At 18.7% G+C, this 21,308-nt stretch overlaps 5 protein-coding genes and 1 non-coding gene across 6 annotated transcripts; 3 read left to right on the forward strand and 3 right to left on the reverse strand.

Moving 5' to 3' along the window:
• Positions 1-688: 688 nt before the first annotated feature.
• Positions 689-5,311, forward strand: PGAL8A_00310700 (conserved Plasmodium protein, unknown function; the record flags this gene model as incomplete). The annotated part of the gene is made up of 1 exon (XM_028672118.1): positions 689-5,311. One exon carries the CDS (start codon positions 689-691, stop codon positions 5,309-5,311), a length of 4,623 nt encoding a protein of 1,540 aa, XP_028528703.1.
• A 549-nt stretch (positions 5,312-5,860) lies between these two features.
• Positions 5,861-6,553, reverse strand: PGAL8A_00310800 (HSP20-like chaperone, putative; the record flags this gene model as incomplete). Its single annotated transcript, XM_028672119.1, has 1 exon — positions 5,861-6,553. One exon carries the CDS (start codon positions 6,551-6,553, stop codon positions 5,861-5,863), a length of 693 nt encoding a protein of 230 aa, XP_028528704.1.
• Positions 6,554-7,615: 1,062 nt separating this feature from the next.
• On the reverse strand, positions 7,616-12,312 carry PGAL8A_00310900 (kinesin-like protein, putative; the record flags this gene model as incomplete). Its single annotated transcript, XM_028672120.1, has 3 exons — positions 7,616-11,730; positions 11,884-12,091; positions 12,190-12,312. The coding sequence occupies 3 exons, from the start codon at positions 12,310-12,312 to the stop codon at positions 7,616-7,618; spliced, it is 4,446 nt and encodes a 1,481-aa protein (XP_028528705.1).
• Positions 12,313-13,760: 1,448 nt separating this feature from the next.
• PIGM (GPI mannosyltransferase I, putative) lies at positions 13,761-16,140 on the reverse strand (the record flags this gene model as incomplete). The annotated part of the gene is made up of 8 exons (XM_028672122.1): positions 13,761-13,862; positions 13,979-14,038; positions 14,136-14,186; positions 14,311-14,370; positions 14,720-14,761; positions 14,839-14,937; positions 15,138-15,255; positions 15,329-16,140. 8 exons carry the CDS (start codon positions 16,138-16,140, stop codon positions 13,761-13,763), a joined length of 1,344 nt encoding a protein of 447 aa, XP_028528706.1.
• A 1,724-nt stretch (positions 16,141-17,864) lies between these two features.
• On the forward strand, positions 17,865-17,972 carry PGAL8A_00311100. The gene has a single exon (XR_003699223.1). It is a non-coding gene; the product is annotated as a small nucleolar RNA snoR14 (small nucleolar RNA).
• A 1,483-nt stretch (positions 17,973-19,455) lies between these two features.
• PGAL8A_00311200 (conserved Plasmodium protein, unknown function) lies at positions 19,456-21,200 on the forward strand (the record flags this gene model as incomplete). Its single annotated transcript, XM_028672123.1, has 3 exons — positions 19,456-20,692; positions 20,865-20,918; positions 21,097-21,200. 3 exons carry the CDS (start codon positions 19,456-19,458, stop codon positions 21,198-21,200), a joined length of 1,395 nt encoding a protein of 464 aa, XP_028528707.1.
• Between the last annotated feature and the right edge of the window lie 108 nt (positions 21,201-21,308).

Consider the following 21,308-nt stretch of genomic DNA (forward strand, 5'->3'; position numbering starts at 1 on the left):
CTTTTTTTTTTTTTTTTTTTTTTTTTTTTTCTTTAATACTCTCTAGTTTTTTGTTTCTTTTTTTTTTTTTTTAATCAAGTTTTTATTAATTATTTCAACTTTTTTTTTTTTTTTTTCTTTTTTATAATTATAGAAAATTTAACATAATTAATATTGGAGAAAATAATTTATAAAAAAATATTTTTAAAAACAAAAAAAAAGAAAATATATATTTTTTTTAATTCTATTGATATAATTGTTTTTAATTTTATATTAACATATTTTTAATATTAATGTAAAAATTTCTTTTCCCTTTTTTTAATTTTGTTATAAGTTATTAAATAAATATATGTCGAATAATGAAAAATGATTATAATGAATTTATATGATTTTAAAAAGTAAATTTCTGTATTTTATTTTATAATTGTTTCATAGATATAAAAATATTGTATGCTTTAATAATATTTGATATAAATCTTATTTAAAAAAAAAAAAAAAAAAATTTATGTTTTTTATTTTATTTTTTTTTTTATTTATTTATTTTTTTTTTTTTTTTGAAGTTGTTATTTTTTAAGTTTAAATTTAAAAAAATAAATATTTAAAAAAAAATGGTGTAATACTTTTTTCATTATTAATCAAAACTTTTCATTTTTTTTTTTTTTTTATATATGTATGATGTATATGTATGTATGTATAATATATATAAAAGATGAAATTATATTTTGAGAATTGCTTTTCTGAGAATATATTAGAAAGTTCACTTTTTAAAATTAATAAAAATCGTTTTAATAGTGTGCAAAAAAATATTCCTTATGAAGAAAAATATTTAAATAAAAAGAAACATTTTGAACATTTATTAGATTTAAAATTTTGTACAATAAAAACTAGAAATATTGTAGCAGATCCTAATCAATACATTAGTAATGATAACGATAATTTAAATAATAATGAATTCTGTGTCTATTTTATATTACGACAATGGAGTAAATTTGAAAACGAGTATAATAAAAACAAAGGTGAAAATAATAGTAAAAAAGTTAAAAGTTATGTTGTAATTGGTAAGCATACACACAACAATTTTAAATGTTTTTATGAGGAGTTTCAAGTTGAAATTATTAATTATAATGTAGAAACTACTGGTTTCTTTATACAAATACATGTGAATAAAAATCAGAATAAAATATTTTTATTATCAAGCAAAGAATGTGCTTTAATCAGAAATAAATTAATCAAAAATAATTTTGTTAGAGCAGAATTACTTTTACAAAATAAAGTTTTGAATATTTCTCCAAAAAGAAAAATAATTAAAGCAGAATGGTATAATAAATCAAATAATGTGATAGCATTATTAACTTACGAAAAAATTGCTTCAATTAAACCATATAATTGTAATTTTAGGGCTATAATTAGATTAATTAATACAAATAGTCCAATTAGTGAAGAAATAAAAATAATTATTCCAGATTCTGATATTCTTCAAAATAAAATAAATGAAGATTTAAATTATTTAAAAAGTGATAATATGGAAATTAAAGAAAAATTTGTTGAAAAATCGGATGATGATAAAAATTGTAGTGAATTTAATAGTTTTCATAAAAATAATGATGCTATTGAAAATACAAGGGAAAGTGAATATGTTGAAATTATTGAAAATAATGAATGTAAAGAAGGAAAAAACAATCCAATAAATAATGAGGTAAGTAATTTTAATGGAAATTATTTCGTTGATAAATATAATGAAAATCGTTGTAACATGAATTATACTAACAATGTCAATACTCTTAAATACGTTGAAAAGATAGAGAATACAAGCAACAGTGATCATTTCAATATAGAGAATTACAATGAAAGTAATTGTAATGGCCATCATTATAGTAATAATGACAATTATAATGTTGCTATTAATGATAGTAATAATAATACCAATAATGATAATGATTATAATGATACTAAGAATAGTGTTAATAGTGATAACATTAATAATAACATTAATGTTAATAATAATAATAATAATAATAACATTAATGTTAATAATAATAATAATAATAACATTAATGTTAATAATAATAATAATAATAATATTAATGTTAATAATAATAATAACATTAATGTTAATAATAATAATAATAGAAATAATACAAAAATTAAAGAAAAAATTTATCATTCCCAAAATAGTGAATATATTGAAACTTCTGACTCTAGTGAAAATTGTGATATTTCTCTTAAAAAAAAATATATAAGTGACGAATTTGATTCAATATTAAATTATTATAATGATGATTTAACAAATAATGATTTTAAAGAAAAGTTTTTTTCTCATAGTATTGATAATAAAGTTAAAAGATCTATATCAAAGAAGAATAAATATAAAAATTTAGTAGTAGACTTTTGCTTTGGTTCGATTAGTGAAAATATAATATGGATAGAAACATGTTTATTTTTGCTTTTTAAAAATGGATTAATTTTAATTTATTCACCTATTATTACCAGAAAATGTTACATTAGTTATTATTTATTACATGAACTAAATGAAATCAAAAAAAGAAAAGATAAATGTTATGAATATAAAGAAGATTTTTTAGAATATTATGACTATTTCAAAAATTGCTCAATAATAAAATATAGAAGTAAATACGTGTGTATGAATTTTAAACAAAAAGAGGAAAAAATTTATTATCTTCCTTATGTTATAAATTGTCTAAAAAATTCTTTTTATAACAGTATCAATTTAATATATTATAATAATTTGGTATTAATTTGTATTTGTGATAAATTTGGTTACATTTCTTTTTTATTATTAAATTATTATATTACACCATTTATATCTATGGATAGTAAAAACAAAAATAAAAATATTTCATCATTAGAAGGAAAAAAGGAACATTTTTTTAATATTTTTAATAACAATGAAAATGTTATTTTAAAAAAGATGAATTTAGAAAAAATAAAGCATTTAATCAATAAGGAAAATTATGAACAGTATTATAATAAATTAGGAAATAAATACCAAATCAATTACATTTTAGAAAAAATAGATAAACAGAATATAAGAAAATACAAATATAAAAATAAAATGGACAAATATATTAATAAAGAAAAACAACTTACAACTAATGATGATAAAGTAGCAAAACCACTAAACCACATACAAGATAAAAAAAAATCATCTTTTAAAGAAATGTTTGTACCATATAGCAACGAAACGTATTCAAATAATAAAAAATTTATAGATGAAAAACATAATGGAGATGTTTTTTTATCTTGTTATGAGGATTTGAATGAAATGGTTCAAAATGAAATGGATTTCGAAATTAATATTGAATTCTATTTATTAAATATATTATTTTATGATTCGTATTACACTGGAATGAGCAATGTACGATCAATAGTATTATGTAATAACAATTTGCTATGTTTTAATAATAATAAAATTATAATATTAAATTTAATTTGGCTAAAATTGTTTCATGTAGTATTTTATTTATTGTACTTAAAAAATTTTTTATTAGCAAAATTAATATATGACTTTTGTATAAATAATTTATATATGAAGACATCTATTTTTAAATCAAAAATAAATTTTTATGAGTTTGATTATTACAATTATTTATTATTAGACTACACGAAACAGCTATGTCATCATAACTTTGCAAAATTATTTAAAATGGAAGAAAAGGTTTTAAATGATAATTACAAAGAAAAAAATTTTAACATATATCAATCAAATTTATTGTACAATGTTGAATATGTTTTATATCCAGTAACTATTGAAGATGAATATACAATGTTAGATAATAATATAAAGAGTGTGTATTTTATTTTTACTCATTATATAAACTTAGATTGCCAAAGGAAAGAAAAATTATTCATGAATGAGAGTATTAACTATTTTACATGTGCTATATATAAGAAATTATTCTTAATATACGATTGTTTTAAGTTAATTTTATCAAGTAACACTGATAAAATAAAACGAAAGGATAAAAAAACTGAAATACAGTTAATAGAAAAAAAAAATTCTAATCCATTTTGCATTTTATCTAAGCAAACAAAACTTAGAAATTATATAATTAATAGCATAACCCTTAATGATGAAGAAATGGAAAATGATATATACAAAAATATGTTTTCATGTTATATGAAATCTTTATATAGGGATTATATTAGTGAGTTATTTAAAAAAAACTCTATATATTATAATAGAAATTTGGATATCTTTAATATTTTAAATTATAGTGGAACTACTAAGAAAAATAATGTGAACAATACAATTTGTAAAATAAATGATAAAACATACACAAACTGTACTGAAAAACTCTTTAAAACATCAAGTAAAAAATGGTATAATTATAATAATGAAATCAACGAATATAAGAATAGAAAATATGAAGAAAGTAATGACAGTTCAAATGGTGGGTATGAAGATAACGATAACTCAGGAATGGATAGAATAAACTACGAAATAAATAGTTGTAAAGAAAATACAAAAGATGAAAATATGGAAAATGAAAGTTACAAATATAATTCAAAAGAAAATTATAATATTGGCGAATACACATATATGTATAATAATAAAAATGAAACAAATAAAGAATTTAATGGGGATGATATAATTCCTTCTAATTTAAATTATGAATTTAAAGATTTTACGAATAAATTTCCAAATGAAAATTGTGATTCCTCTATACAATTACTAAGAGATACATTTGTTATATTAGATAAGAGCATTATTAACGATAAATTTAAAGATATAAAAAAAGATAAAAATAAGTTAAGTAAAGAAATAATATTAAAATTAAAAACATTAGATAATAATCAAATAGATTCGAACACAATTATAAATGATATGAAGAATTATATATTAACTAGTGATAAGGAAAAGTATGAAAATGTAGAATGTATTGATCTAATAAAAAAACTAATAAAAATTAAAAATGATTACATAGATGTGAAAGATTATTATTTAAAAAAAAATAATATAAATATAAATAATTCTTTTAACTCAAAGGATCAAATTGCTTCTTTAGAAAATATTTTAAAATGTTATTACTTCTTTTTAGGCCTGAATTCATATTACGAAAAAAAATTTAAAAAAATAAAAAATAAAATAATTAAAATAATGACATATAAAGTAATTAATTTAATAGAAGTAAATTCAAATTTCCAAAATACAATTAAAAGTATAAATGAAAAAAAATTATCATTAAAAAAAAATATATATATGTGTAACGAAAATCAAAAATTAATTAAAAAAAAATTTAATTTATTAAAAAAAAGAATTATTCTATATAATCAATTAAATAATGAAAATGTTAGAAATAAACAATTCTGAAAAAGATTTATAAAAAGAGTTATCAAAAAATTTTAATTTGTTTATTATTAAATATGAGATGGATAAAAGTCCAATATAAAATAAAGAATACATATGCATATATATATATATATATATATATATATGTATTTGCTTTATTTTTATTTTTCATGTTTTTAAAATACAAGATTATTTTGGAAATCAATTTAAACAATACATTTTAAATTATCCTTATTATTAAAAAACTTTCGAATTATATCTTTGAATTTTTTTTTTTTTTTTTATGTTGTATTTAAAAATTTTAAATATTAATTAATAAAGAAGATATTAGATAAACATTAAAATAACTTACAATTGAAAAAAAATAAAAACAAATATAATTAAAAAAGCGTTTTAAGTGTAATTTTAATAATTTTCACTGATAATATGAAAATTATAAAATGCAAAGTGCATTTCAATAAACAAAAAAATAATAAAATATATAGAAAAAAGCATATTAAAAAAGAAGATAAATAGAATATTAGAAAGACTTATATATTTTTTTTTTATTTAAATTTACACATTTATTAACTATGACTGTATATCAATAACCTTCTTCTGTGTTTTCAATTCATTTGCTAAAATTTTAATCACGAGTTCTCCATCATTTAATTTACATGATATACTTTGTCCTTCAGAAAATGCAGGAGGCATTTGAAAAATCTTGCAAAAATAATATTCATTTAACCTTTCTATAATTTTTGTATGATATTCATTTTCTTTTTCTAATTCTTCAATCTTAGGTTTATTTTTACGTCCATAAATTTTTAATAATCCTTTTTCTAGCTCAACATTTAAATTTTCTTTAGAAGTCCCTGGGATATCCATCATTACTACTGCAAAAGCTGATGTAGAATAAATTTCAATTCTAGGGTTATATGTTATTTTATTTAATTCTTCTTGTGATGGAGTTATTTCGAAGATATTATTTGTATTAGTTTTTAATGGAATTCCTTCATAATAGAATCCATTATGTGGCTCAAAAGTATTAATGAATTCAGGCTTTTGCATATTATGTGATTTGGTTGTGTACTTTGTCGAATTATATTTATATTCATTATGAGATATAACCTTTGGCTGCGAAACAGGAACGTTATATGCATAACTACTATAAACGGTCTTTTCTACTGGAGAAGAAAGTATACCAGGTATACTCTCTTGCATTATTGGTATTCCAGAAGATTCAATAATAATTTTTGGCTTTGTTGCATTTAATAGAACCATTTTTCAATATTAAAAGGTGTGTATAAGAAAATATATAAAGAAAAAAAAAGGATAAATATTTTTACTTTTTTAACAAAAATAGGAAATGTTATTTAATATAATTTTAAGAAATGAAAAAAAAAAAAAAAAAAACATAAAAATAAAATAATATGGAAAACATATTTTACTTAAAATTTTTATTTTTATCAAAGGAACAATTTATATTTAGCTTTTTTTTTTTTTTTTTTTTTTTTTTTTTTTTTTTCTTTTTTGTTATATAAATAGTTCCAGCTAGATAGCGTTACACTAATGTAAATGAATAAAAAAAAAGAAAAAAGCTTGAACATTGTTTAGAGACGCTTAATTTACGCTGAATACATTAATGAAAACAAAATTAACATTTAAACTGGTTATAACTATTTTCATAAATATTTTCATAGAAAATAAGTATTAAATTATAAATGAAATAATTTTTTAAAAACTTTTGTATTTTTAAACATGATTCACGTATGTTACGTATAACGAAAATTACTTAAAATAATTATAAAAGATGTAAAAAATATGTTTTCCAACTTAAAAAAAAAAATTATATTAAATAGAATAAGAAAAATAAGCGTAGAACAATAACATGTTGTTTAAAAAAAAAAAAAAAGTGGTTCACTGTAAATAAGGAGAATAACAAAATGTAAAAATATAAGAAAATAAAAAAAAAAAAAAAAATATACACAATATATATTATTTAGAATATAGTATGCAGAGAATATACAAAAAAAAAATGAGTATAGAGTCAAAAATAAAGTTGAACACACTTTTATATTAATAAGTTCCATTTATTAAAGAATAACATTAAAAAAAAAAATCCTTTTTTTTTATATGTATCTTATAAATTTTGATTCATAATATTGTGAATTTTTTATTCATTATATATATGCTACATATATTTTTTCATTTTATATTTTAGACTTTTTTTTTGGTAATTTTTATTATTACATAAATTATTACATTTTTTTTTTTTTCATTAAAGTTTTTAAATTTTTTATTGTAAACTAAAATATATTAGTAAGTTGACTAAAAATTGAAGTTTCATCTAGTTGCTTTTTTTTCAATTTCCATATTTAGTATGTGACGGACTTCGTTAGTTTCATAGTCAGTAGCAGAATTATCATTACTGTCTAAAAGATTTTCATTACCTTCTGACAATACAGTTTCCATATTTTCCTTTTTACTCTCTTTTTTTAAATTTTCTAATAGATTCATTTTTTTTCCTGTTAAGCCTTTTTTTTTTTTTTTAACATTAATATTTAATTTGAGTTCATTTATATTTTTTTCTTTTTCTAAATAACCATCTATTTTTTTTTTTTTTATGATGTTTTTTTTTTTAATTTCATCATCCAAAATTGTTTTTTTTTTATTAGTTGCTAGTTTGCTTTTCTTTTCGGATAAATTTGAATTTAAATTTAAATTATCTTCATTTAAATTATTTTTTTCTGTGGGAATTTTTATATTTTTTTTTCTCAAATTTAAATCAACTTTTTTAATGATTTTTTTTTCATTTTTTTCTGTGGAGTTAACAAAATTCTCTTTTTTAGCTTTTTTTTTTTTTTGAATTTTTTCTTTATGAATATTATCATTTAATTCTTTTTTTTTCTTTAAATTTTCATTTTTTGTTTTTTTTTTTCTCTTATCTACATCTTCTTTTAGTTCTTTTTCATATTCATCGTTTTCACATTCCGTGTTAGTGTTGGACGAATTATAATTTGCAAATATTTCATCTTTCAAGCCACTGGTATCTATATTTGCATTTTCAAGCAATTTTTCCATTTCATTTATTACTTTGTTAAGCCTTTGCTTTTCATTTAATAATTTTTTAATTTTTTCCATTTTTCTTTTATTTTCCATATTCAATTTAAATTCTAAGAATTTATTTTGAGATTCCAAATTCTTTATAACAGATATTGATTCTATTAGCTCTGTGTATATTTTTATGTTTAAATTTCTCATATCATTCTCTATAACATCTTTTTCATGTAACTTTTTTTTGACCAACATTAAACGCCCATAAATTAAGAGAAATTCTTTTTTCAATTCTTTGGCTTCCTCGTTATTTTGTTCATTTAATTCCTGTAGTAATTCATTGTACTTTGGAACAAGGTAAAATAATTTGTTTTCTTCTTGTAATTCTTTAATTAAATTGTCCTTCTGTTCAACTGATTTCCTTAAATTTAAATGAAAATCAGCCAGCACATTGAAGTCTCTAGTTTTTTCTGCCAATAAAATGGACATTTCTTCAAGTTTTTTCATTAAACCAGCAAATTTAAAATTAGAATCAACATCAGATGTTTTTATCAAGTCGTTTTTATACTCTTCTATTGTTTTTAAGACTCGATTAAGATGCTTTTCAACTTCAATCTTGTCAATTAATATTTTTTTGATAAAAACATTAATATTTTGGATGCGCTGTGAAAATTTTTCTTTCATCTTCTGAATATTTTGTCTCATTTTTTGTTGTTCATATAGTAGTGCTAAAATTTTTTGTTCCCAAGGTGTGAGCATATTTAAAATTGAATCGATTACTTTTTTGCTTTTTTCATCTTTTATGCTTTTTATGGGATTTATTTCTTCAAGTTTATCTACTTTATTTGAAATTGAACATCCTAGAATATCTTCTAATGCTTTTTTAGATAAATCATAAGAATTATCTTCATTTTTTAGTAAATCACCTATGTTTTTTAAAGATTCATCATTAGAATTTTTTTGTTGTATTCTAAGTATAAAAGTAAAAAACATCTCATTTATAAAAATATGTGATAAAGTTTCAGCATATTCCGCTTCATTTCCTTCACCTAATGTATAATTTAATAAAGATTCAATATTATTGCCATTTTTTGAATAATCATTGCTAATATCTTCATTATTAGTTTTTCCATTCGGCATATCAAGTAATATCTTATTTTCGTACAACTTTAAGTCATCTTTTAAGTTTTCTTGTAATTTTAAAACATTTTCTATATTTCTACCAGGAGGAACAGTTCCAGTTAAAATTGCAGATAATCCTACCTTCTGCATTAATTTCATAATAAATTTTATTTGTTTATTAAGTTCCACATTTCTACTAATAATCTTTTTTTTTTTTTTTAAATCATCTTCAATTTTTTCTTTAAGGTTTGAAATTATAGATGTTCGTTTTTTATTATTATCTTGTTCTTTCGGTTGAGATAAATTTGCAGAATCAATCTCTGGAAAGTTAGTATCATATGGTTTTTTGTCAGCTTCTTTTACTATACTGTCTTCATCTTTATAAGTAGATAAAGATACATGATCCGTTTCTTCTTCTATTTTTTTTTGCATAATATGTTTGTCAAGAGTTTCTTTTTTATATTTATTATTTTTTTTTTTTTTTAATTTAGTAGATTTATTTTTCATTTTTAATTTGTCATATTTCTTAAATGCTTCGGTATCTTTATTATAAAAATAATTGTTTCTTTTAACTTTTTTCTTCTTGATTTTGTTAAACTCTTTTCCTTTAAACTCAACATCTTTGTTTTCATTTAAATGAGAATTTTTCACAAAACTTAACTTACTTAACTCATCAAATTCTTTATTAGACATTTTATTATTTATGTCTCCTTTTTCCTTTTTTTGTTTTTTATTTAATTCAATTTTTTCTAATTTTTCTAATTCATCCAATTCATTATAATAATTCAATGAAATGGAATCATCTTTTTGAAAATCACTTGATAAAACATCGCTAATTTCTGAAGAATTTAATTTATATGGGGACTTATTTTTCAGGTAATCCATAGCTTTTGATATATTGAGTTTTTCTTGAACATTATGATCTTCATACTTTTCTATTCCATCCCATTTAGTATCATATTCATGTGTGTCAAAAGACCTTAGCCAATTAAGTTCATTTTTCATATTGGGAGAAATAGTCATTGAATATTTTAGTGATTTTTCAGTGTTTGCATCCATTGATCTGAGTGTTCTATAATTGCTTGAGTTTACATGAAACTCGGATTTTAAGATAAAATTCTGAAATTTTTTAACTTTTTCCTCTAATTCATTTTTTAAAGCCATTATTTTTTCATCATCTTCTGGTCTTCTAGGGATATATTTTTTATCACTTCCAAGAAGTTGCACATCAGCATTTTTAGATGTTGCTAGATGCTTTAATTGATTTTGTAATTTAGCTATTAATTCTTTTTGTTGCATAATAACAGATTGTTCTGGAGATAAATAATTCACCTCTATTTTTTTTTTTATTGTTTTGCATTTTAAAGCAAAGCGTAAAGTCGAAAAAGATGTATCCAAATATAAATGAGAAGGATGAACAGCAACAATAACTGATGCTCGGCAATTTCCCCCTAAACTTTTACTTAAAATTCTTGTTAATTTTGAATCTCTCCATGGAATGAAAACTAAATCTTCTTGAATTTTTTTAATTTTTTTTTCGTCACCAAATGCTATAGCTTGAGCTCTTTTAGATAATTTTGAAATAACTTCGCTTAATACAAATAAACTTTTATTTATTGCTTTACCTTCTTCCAAAACAGTTTTTGCATTTTCTATCCCTTCAGAAGCCCTCCCAGCTCTTTCGTTACCTGCTAGATCTACTATTTTTAGTTCACCTCTTTTATTTATAGAAGTGCCATCATTTAAAACTTGATTAGATTCTAAAATAACAGTAAAAATTGTATGTGATCTAGAAGATGTTTCATTAAAGTTTGTTTGAGCGATATGTCTTCTCTGTTCAGCCTTCGCAACTAGAAGCATAACTTCATCTATTGATGTTACAGTTTCTTCCTGGATTCCTATAACAACAAATCCTCTTTTTGGATCCTCTTTTACATCTAAGTTCTCGGCTACTCCTCTGTATCCTTCTTGTAGTAAATCATTTACTCGTTCCATATAAACTTCCAAATATGTCACACTCATTAAAAATTCTTTTGTGTTATTATTGGAATTACCACTCTTGATACTTGCATTATCTTCATTTAATGTTGACGGATTTTCAATACCATTAAAAAATTCTGCCAATGATCTAGGTAACATACCTGGGTCAGAAGGAACACCCATAACACTATGTGTCTTTCCCGATCCTGTTTGACCATATGCAAGAATACAGCCATTTATACCTTTAAATGTATCAAGTATAATATCTCTTGCTAGATGTTTGTATACTTCCTCATTGCCAACTAAATAAAAAATAAATAAAACATAATTTTATAAACTATTATAATAAATAATCATTATTGAATAAATTTCAAAAATCTAAAAGGCATAAATAAGTAAAAATAAAAAATTTGTTGCAATATTTGTTTTTTTTAATGTATCATTTTCTAAATTACCAAAATCATCAAAACATCTATCAAAAGCATAATAGCGTTGTATTACAGCTTTTTGTCCCTCCGTTTTTTCCACATTTTTTTTAAATTCTTTTTTATTTCCTTTTTTGGGATCTCTTGCATTTAACATTTCTGTCATAGAAGGTGGTTCAACTATTAAATGCATATCAGTTTTATTCATTTTCCAAGCTTTTAAGTGTCCTCTATTAACCTAAAATAAAAATGTTAATGTTTACATAAACAACGATTAATTTAAGAAATAGGTACAATAATATTTGAAAAAATATTAATAAATATTCTAAGACATACTTCTTTTTCAAATAGAGGCCTTATACGAGTGCAAACTCTAATTGCTTCCTCTTTAGAGGAAGACTCAACTTGTAATTCACCCAAATTTATATTATTTCTATCATTGTTTTTATTTAAATCCATTTTGTAGAAAAAAAGTATACAAAAAAAAAAATTTCATGAAAAATAATAGATGCATGCAAATATAAAGAATAAAATAAGATACAATTACACTCTACAACAAAAAATTTAGAATTATTATTTACATTCAATTTTCAAAAAAAAAAATTGTGCATCTTTGAAATGACATCTTTGAAAGTTTATAACTTCCATAAAACATAAATTAAATTAAACTAAATTATATATTTAAGAGACAAAAAAAGAAAAAAAAAGAAAAGAAAAAAAAAAAAAAAGATAAATATTTAATTTTATATTTACGCAATGTCTATCTAAACATTTAATATTTATTTTCCTTCTTAACTTTCCTTAATTATAATAAATATATTATAAGAATGATAGAATTTAGAAAATACAAAATTGTTATTTAATAACTCAAAATGATTCTTTTTATTTAATTTTACTTAATATAGTAAAACAAAATTTTCACATAAAATTGAATTTAAATTAAAAATCTTTTAAAATAAAAATAAACTTTAAAATACTTTTTTATTGTTATGCATTGGAAATTTAAAAAGCATTAAAATACATACAATTATATAATTCTTTTTTATTTTAATTTATTTATTTCATAAAAAATATAAGAATGGATTACGTGTGCAACGTTGTAGCATTTAATAGAGTTACATAAAAAAACATAAAATAAGGTTATAAAAATAGATTAAGAAAAAAAAAAAAGCTCAATATTTTTTTTAAGGTTTAAAAATGAAAATTTTGTTTAACTTTGTATTCATAAAAAATATAAATACATTAAAAAGAATATGAATTAGAAAGGATAAAAGAATTAAAAAAAAAAAAAAAAAAACAAAAAAAAACAAACATGCATAAATTCCTTTTTTAAAATGTTAATAATACCTGACAAAATATTATTTGTTCAGAATAAATCTGTAATGTTTACTTGTAAGTTATTACCACAAAATATTTATATAGGAAAATAAAATGTTTTAATCAAAAAGAATAAAAATTTAAAAATTTTAATATATCCTTTTTTTAATATTTTTTTTTTTTTTTTTATTTATGTAGAATATATATAAAGCTTTACTGCTCTGTAAAAATATAAGTAAATTATTGAGAGTGTAAGGTTTTTTTTTTTTTTTTTTTTTTTTTTTTAAGTCTTATTCGGCTAGAATAAAATTGTATAATATAATATTATTAAAAAGTATTATTTTTATAATGGAATATGATATGTTAAGAATAGCTTATTTACTCACTTCATATATATTTTGTAGGAATTAAATTGTATTGTTAAAAGGTAAAATATGAATAAATTTGAAAACTTACATTTTTAAGATTTATTAAACAAGTTTTTAAATAAAAATCTTAATTTTTTGTATATTAAAAGTGTGTATTATTTTTTTTTTATAATGAGAAAAAAAAAAAAATATATATATATATATTTAATAAAAAATATTATTTTATTCATTTTTTTTTATCTTTTCTTCCCTATGATGCATATACATGAAAGCCCAACATAAAGTCATTTCAGATATGACAAATAAAATAGATGAAAAAAATAACTATAAATTTTTATATAGGGTTAAAAATAAAATAAAGACAATATGAGGCATTTTTTATAATTTTAAAATTGTATTTTTATAATTTTAAAGATATTAAAAAGAAATCAAATTTATACTTGCAAAAATGAATTATATCCTTTAAATTCAAGAAAATAAGCCCATAAAAGCCAATAACTCTATATATATGAAAAAATAAAAAATTTAATATATTCTATGTATTTAGATTTAAAAAAAAAAAAAGAGAAAAAATAAAAACTTGATTTTTTTTTTAACCTTTGTAAACGTAAAAAAAATGATTGCAAAAGTAATAATAATAATATTTTTCTGTAAATGTTCAATAGGAAAATAAAATTATATGTTTATTTAATAACTAAATTTATAAATATTGAATGTTTTTTTTTAATGTGTAAATTTATTTGTTTACATTTCTTATTCATATATTAATTACCTTATCCAAAGTTATGGAACAAAGAATAATTGGTATAAACGGAATACACCATATAAAATACTGAAAAATAATTAAATATTTAATGTTTTAATGAAATTTACAAAAATTGAAAAAAATGTAAAGTATATTATAGGGAATTTTTTATTCTTTCAATATTTTTTTTTCAATTCAAAAAATAAGAGTTATATGTAAATAGTTAATTTATCAATAAATTATTTCTTCCTGTTTAAATATATTGCAAAATATGTTTTAATAAATGAAATTTTTCTTTTTTAATATATAAACAAGATGAAATATATAATTTATTTGGATTGTAACAAAATATAATTAATATATATACTAATAGGTAAATTAAATTTGTATATTTCTTTGAAGTTGATATATTAATAAAAGTTTCGCTTATATTTACCTGAGACGTGCAAACTTTATTCATAGCAATGAACATCATTGTCTTACAAAAATATTAAATTTATTTTTATTTGAATGTTGTAACATAAAAGAATAAGTTAACTTTTAAGCATTGTTTACTTGTAAAAACATGGCTAAATCCAAATTTGTTTTTGCATATTTAAAACCAACTAGCCCTACTAAAATCATTTGAGGTATAAACGTTATTAGGGGTATAATCTATAAAAAAAAAATTTCATATTAAAATACTCTAATAAAAAAAAAGAAAAAAAAACAATACATTTATTTCTTAAGAAAAACATATTTAACAAATAAATAAAATTATTAAAAAATAAGTATCACCCTTAATGAGCAGTAGGCAATTTCATTTTGTTGGTTAAAAAAATAATAAAAATTAAATATATTTTTTATATTATTACCTTTGAGTTTTTTTCAATACTTAAGTACATTATATAAAAAAAAAGGGAAAAATTATGTCTGTGATCACGTCTAACTAAATGATAAATATAAGACTCATATAAAAATTCATATCCATACCTAGCATAAAAAGAAAAAATATATAAAAATATATATATATATATATAAAAAGAAAGAAAGAAAAAATTCTTACACTAAATAAAAAATTATATTTAATGTTAAAAAAGTGAAAAAGCTGCATAAAGAAAACACTAATTGATTATAGTTTAATTTAAATAGTTCAGAAAAAAACTGAAATATAATATAATATACATTTATAATGCAATTTAGAAACGAATCATTTTTTTTTTTCAAATATAAAACTTTGTTTCTAGATAAATAGTTCCTATTTAAATATAGCATTAATGGAAGAGAATAAATAATAGGATATATTTTAAAGTTAACAGCCAACCCATAAAAAATAGAAGATAAAAGAATTTTTTTTTGGTAAATACAAAGCACTGTAATTAGAACTAATAAGCAAGGTATACAATCAGCATTACCTCTACTGGAAATAACAATAACTAAAGGATTTAAAATCCATAATGTAACATAATAAACATAATTTTTACATTCAGGATATTTTATTTTTATAATTTTAATAATAATAATACTAACAAAAAAATCCATTAATGAAAACAAAATTTTTCCAAAGGAAAAATGAATAAAAAAATTTGGCAGCATTAAGTAAGCTAATATCGGAGTATATCTATAGGTATATCTTTCGTAAGGAGATTTTTTACTCAATACATATTTTGCAGCATCAGAAAAAACATAATAATCAACATCTGTAAATTTAACATTTAAGTTATTATCCTGCCATAATCCGTAGTAATATATTATAACACGAAGAAATATTCCTAGAAAATATATTATTTTCGTCAAAAAATTTAAATTGATTTCTTTGAAATTTCTTTTGTTTCTTATGTTAAATTGTATTTGTTTTTTTATAATATTAAAAGACATTTTAAAAATAAAATATTACAATAATTCTATTTTATTGGATACATTCTACTTAAATCTAAAAAAAAAAAAAAAAAATTAGTGTTCATATATATGTTGTCACATATGTTTCATATAAACATGGAAAACTTTGTTGTAAATATAAAAAAAATAAACTTCAAATATTAAGTATTATTTATAAGTATTTACATAATAACAAATTTTCCAAAAAAATGAAAAACTAATTAATAAAAACATATAATTAAAAACAAAAATAGTAAAAAAATAAAAATTAATATTTAATAAGACTGTATTTATCAACTTATATATTCAAAAGGTAAAAAAAAATATGTATATTAGAAAAAAGAAAACAGTTTATAATTTTAAAGTCTTTTATTTTGTTTTTTTATTGAATTTTAAAATAATTCTATAATATAACAAAATTCTTGTAATATTTAAAAAAATGTGAACTTTGTATCATAATAATGAATAAGAAAAAAAAAAAAAAAATTGGAGAATATAATATTTAATATTTTTATAATTGAAAACCCTTTAAAGAATTAGTTTTATTTTATTTAATTTTATTTTATTTTAAAATTATACTTAATTTTAAGTAGGTTAAGAATGAAAAAATTCTTAAAATTTCCAAAGAAGTGTAAGGCTATAAGAAAACATATTTTTGGGAAACGAGTTATATGTAATTTTTAATAAAAAAATTCAATATACAAGCATAAGAATAAAAATAATATATTATTTATAAAAAGAAAAAAAAAAAAGTTGTTTTATTTTGTATAAATTATTAATGTATTATATATTTAAATTTCATATATGTTAAATTTTCTTTCGTAAGAAGTTTTTCTATTTATAAGTAATATTTACACTTTTGAATCTTTTAATTAATGAAAATATACAATAATTTAAATTAATTTTTTGATGTTATGTATCATTTTAGAAACAAACAATTTTTACGAATTAAATGAATACTACCACTGATAATTTTATAATAAATAAAATAGTTATATTAAAAACAATTTTTTAAAATATTTTTTTAAATTTCTTAAATTTTAAATTCGTTGCAATTTTTCTTATTTTTTGTACAGTATTATTTTCTTCATTATAAAATAGGAAAAAAGTAGAAATAAATAATGAAGTTTAAAAATTATTAACTACATATTTATATAAGGTAAAAATTTATATAAGACTTCGTCTTAAAGTGTATTAGCTTAATAGTATTAGCATGTATGATATATAAAAATAACTTTTGAAATATTAATTTAAAGATATTTTTTTATATAATTGTAATATAAAATATTATTTTTCTTTATTTTTTAAATGAAAAAAGTTTACGTAAATATAAAATTGTTTTTTGTTCATTATATTATTATATATATATACATATTACTTTTTTTATTTTGTTTTATCATTCTTTAAATCTTTCTTCAGCATAAATATAATTGATTTTGGTAAATTTTTTATCCTTTTTCTTTATTTTTTATACAAAATTTTTTAAAAGAAAATTTTATTTTACGTAATTTTTATATTTTCATTAGTAAGTAGAATTTGTATATGTGAAATCCATTATATTGTTTTTTAAATATAAATCTATTAATAAAATGTTAAATAACCTTATTACAATACGAGATTATTTTTATAAAAAAATATGTTTTTTTATTATATATCTTTGAATATATATTTTAAAGTAAATTAAATTATAACTTAAAAAATTCTTATTTAAATATTTTTTAAATTTTGAATGATGAAAATTATATACTGATAAAGGGCCAAAAGTTTAATTTGTTTCTTTGAAAAAGTTAAACTTTTAATTATATGATGGCTTAATCTTCTCACTGACAAATTTTAAAAAATATTTAATTAATTAAAAAAAAAAAAAAAAAAAAAGTAAAAATTTGTTTTTTCTTCATTAATATTATTATTATATTTCTTTTTTTTCTTTAATATATAAATTGGAGCACAATAAAAAATGTTTAATAAGAAATTTTTATTAATTTCTTTTATATTTATAGAAAAAGGAACACACTTTTTTCTTTTAATTAGAACTAATAGTAATACTTATATAAAAATTTTATAAATATAAGTGAAAATACAAAAAAATGTATCTTCCTATTTAATTATAAAATTGGAAAATAGGAAAATAAATTATTAAAAACGTTCATATATTATTTATAGAATATTATTAAAATTGTATGAATAATGTCTTATAATCAATTTGGTTGATAATAAAGTTAGAATGTAATAAAGATTTTATTTCAGAATATAAAAAATATTATATATATACTTCATAATTCTACTTGAAATATTTCATTTATTAATATAATAAGATATATATATGTTTAAATATATATATTTTATTAATTAGAGTTTTTTAATTAATACATAGAAATATTAAAATGTAAAAGTTGTAATAAAGTGGTGTAATAATAGAATTTTTTTCATTTTATTTTTTTTATTTTACCATTACTTTTTGTTTTTATTTTGATTTATTTATTAATAATAATTAATTAAAAAAAAAAAAAATGGTTATAATAAGACATATTTCATTATGGCATAAATATATTAGCCAGAAAAAGTACATTCATAATATTATTAATTTATACAGACATATATATATTTGTTTAAAAGGCAAAAAAAAAAAAAAAAAAATGCTATTTTTATATTATTTTTGCTAAAAGTGTAGATTTTTATATTAGCATAAAAAAGAAAAAATAAATAAAATTAAATAAATTAAAATAAAATGAAATAAAATAATTTAGGTAAATTAATTCTTAATACAAATTATAAAATTAAAATATTTTTTTCTTTTTTTTTTTTTTTTAAGTGAAATAAAATTAAATATATTTAAATTATCTATATGAATTAATAATTTCATGTTTTTTCATATCAATTTTTCATGTTTAAAATTAAAAGAAAAATAAAAGTTAATATTTTTTTAATAAAATATAAAATAAATGAATTAGTTATATAAATATATGTATGCATATATATAAATAAAATTAAAAGAAAAATGTAAAATTATATTATAAGGTTCTTTTTTAAATAGCATGAAAATTGTTAGTAAATATAAAATATGATTCTTTTCATAATTTTGTTAAAAGGGATTTTTATATGAGAAATATTTTCATTTTTTTTTCCTTATTTTTTCTGTTTTTTATATACTTATATTTACATACAAAAATAAGGAAAAATGAAGAATCTTTTTAAATCTATCTTTTGTTTTTTAAATGATTTTTATTAATTTCTTTCATTTTCTTTTTTTTTTTTTTTTTTTTTTTTTTTTTATAATTTGTATAAATTTGTATAGGTTTACATAAATGTTTTATTATGATATCTCAGAGTGGCGAAAGACTTGAGAGTGAGCGAAGATCATGTTGCAAATGTTTTATAACCCTTTTATTTTTGTTTATCCTTTTATTAATTTTACGAAAACAAAAGGAAGAAGATGAGATAAAAAATAGAAGTAAAGTTAACTTAAGGCAAAATGAAAATTATAATAAGGATTTTTCATTTGGCTATATAAGAGAAATTAGCTTTTTAAAATATGATTCTGCAATATATATATCTCCAAATAGGAAAATTTTGCCTAGTATAACATACATTAATGATTACACTTTACATGTAGAAGGGTATGATAATATCTTACATAATTTTGAAAATTTATCTATTAAAATAAATGAAAAAAATAATAACCTCTACATTTTTGCATTATCAGATAATAAAAATAAAAACTCCATATGTATTAACAAAAGTTATTCAGATGACTTTTGTGCAAAAATTAATACTGTATTAGTAGATAAATCCTTATTCAAGAATATGAAAATTCAAAGTTGTGATGAACAAAATAGTTTTTGCTTTTTTGTATTTGTTCAATTAAAAAAAAATAAATGCTATAACTTTGTAAATTTGTCATATTCTTGTCATGAGAATAATATGAAAAACCCTAATATATTTTTAATCAATAATTATTGTTACGTTCTTTTAGCTAGTTCTAAGATACCAAGTGTTTATGAGTTTATTCAATTTAATTTATTAAAAAATGAAAATTTTAATGAAAATACGAAAACTAAAGATGTGGAAATTATAACTCATTTTTGTGGTAATTTATTAAATCAAATTGCAACAATAGATTCAGTTAATTTTAGATTATTATTTGTACAACAGTACATACATATTAATGATAAAAATTTAAATAACGAAGTTTTAGGAAATGAGACAAAATTTAATAAAGAGATTAACGAAAGTGAAGAAAATGAAGAAAAAAATACTTTTAATAAGTATAGAAACAAAGAATATAATAATAATACATTGAAATTTAAAATAAATTATTATTTAACTATAATAGATATGACATCAGAAAATAAAGATATAATTGAATATGTAGATTATATAAAAGATAAACAAGAGTTTTCTATATTTCCTCCTATACATTTAGCTTATGATGAACAAACAAATTTTTATTACATAGTTCAATATGAAAACAATGGTTTTCTTAATTTTATCTTTATTTCACCATCAAAACTATCCATTTATTATACTTTAAAAATAAGAGAATTTTACGCAGGTATTACAAAATGTTAAATAAAATTATCTTTTATGTGAATATCTCCTTTTTATTTTTTTTAATTATATTTTTTATGTTATTACATCCTTCTTTATATTATTATTATTTTATAATTTATTGGTTATATATATCATATTTATTTTAATACGTTTCTTCTTTTTATTTTTCAAAGGATGGTTATTAAATCCAAACAGTGAGTATGATAACAAAGGTTTAATGCTTTTTGGTAATTTTATATTTATTTTGTTAATTTTTTTCAAGCTTATTCTTATTTTTAATATATACACAATTTTTTTTTTTTTTTTTTTATGATAAATTATAAGATAAAATATTTCTATATATATGTATTTATTTTATCTATTAATTTTCTTATATATACACCTTTTTATTTTATTCTTTTACAGGTGAATATGCTCCTTATGAGGATGAGCTTCATATATGGAATATAATAAACTTTCAGCATAATAGATATTTTGTAAGTATTATTAAAACATATTCAAATATTTAATTATGATTTAAATTTTAGATTGCAGCGGTATAAAATTGAAATAATATATGTTTTTTTTTTTTTTCTTTTTTTCGCTTTTTTTTTTTTTTTTTTTTTTTTTTTTTTGAT

This window comes from Plasmodium gallinaceum (assembly GCF_900005855.1).
Source record: "Plasmodium gallinaceum strain 8A genome assembly, contig: PGAL8A_v1_87, whole genome shotgun sequence".
NCBI lineage: Eukaryota > Apicomplexa > Aconoidasida > Haemosporida > Plasmodiidae > Plasmodium > Plasmodium gallinaceum.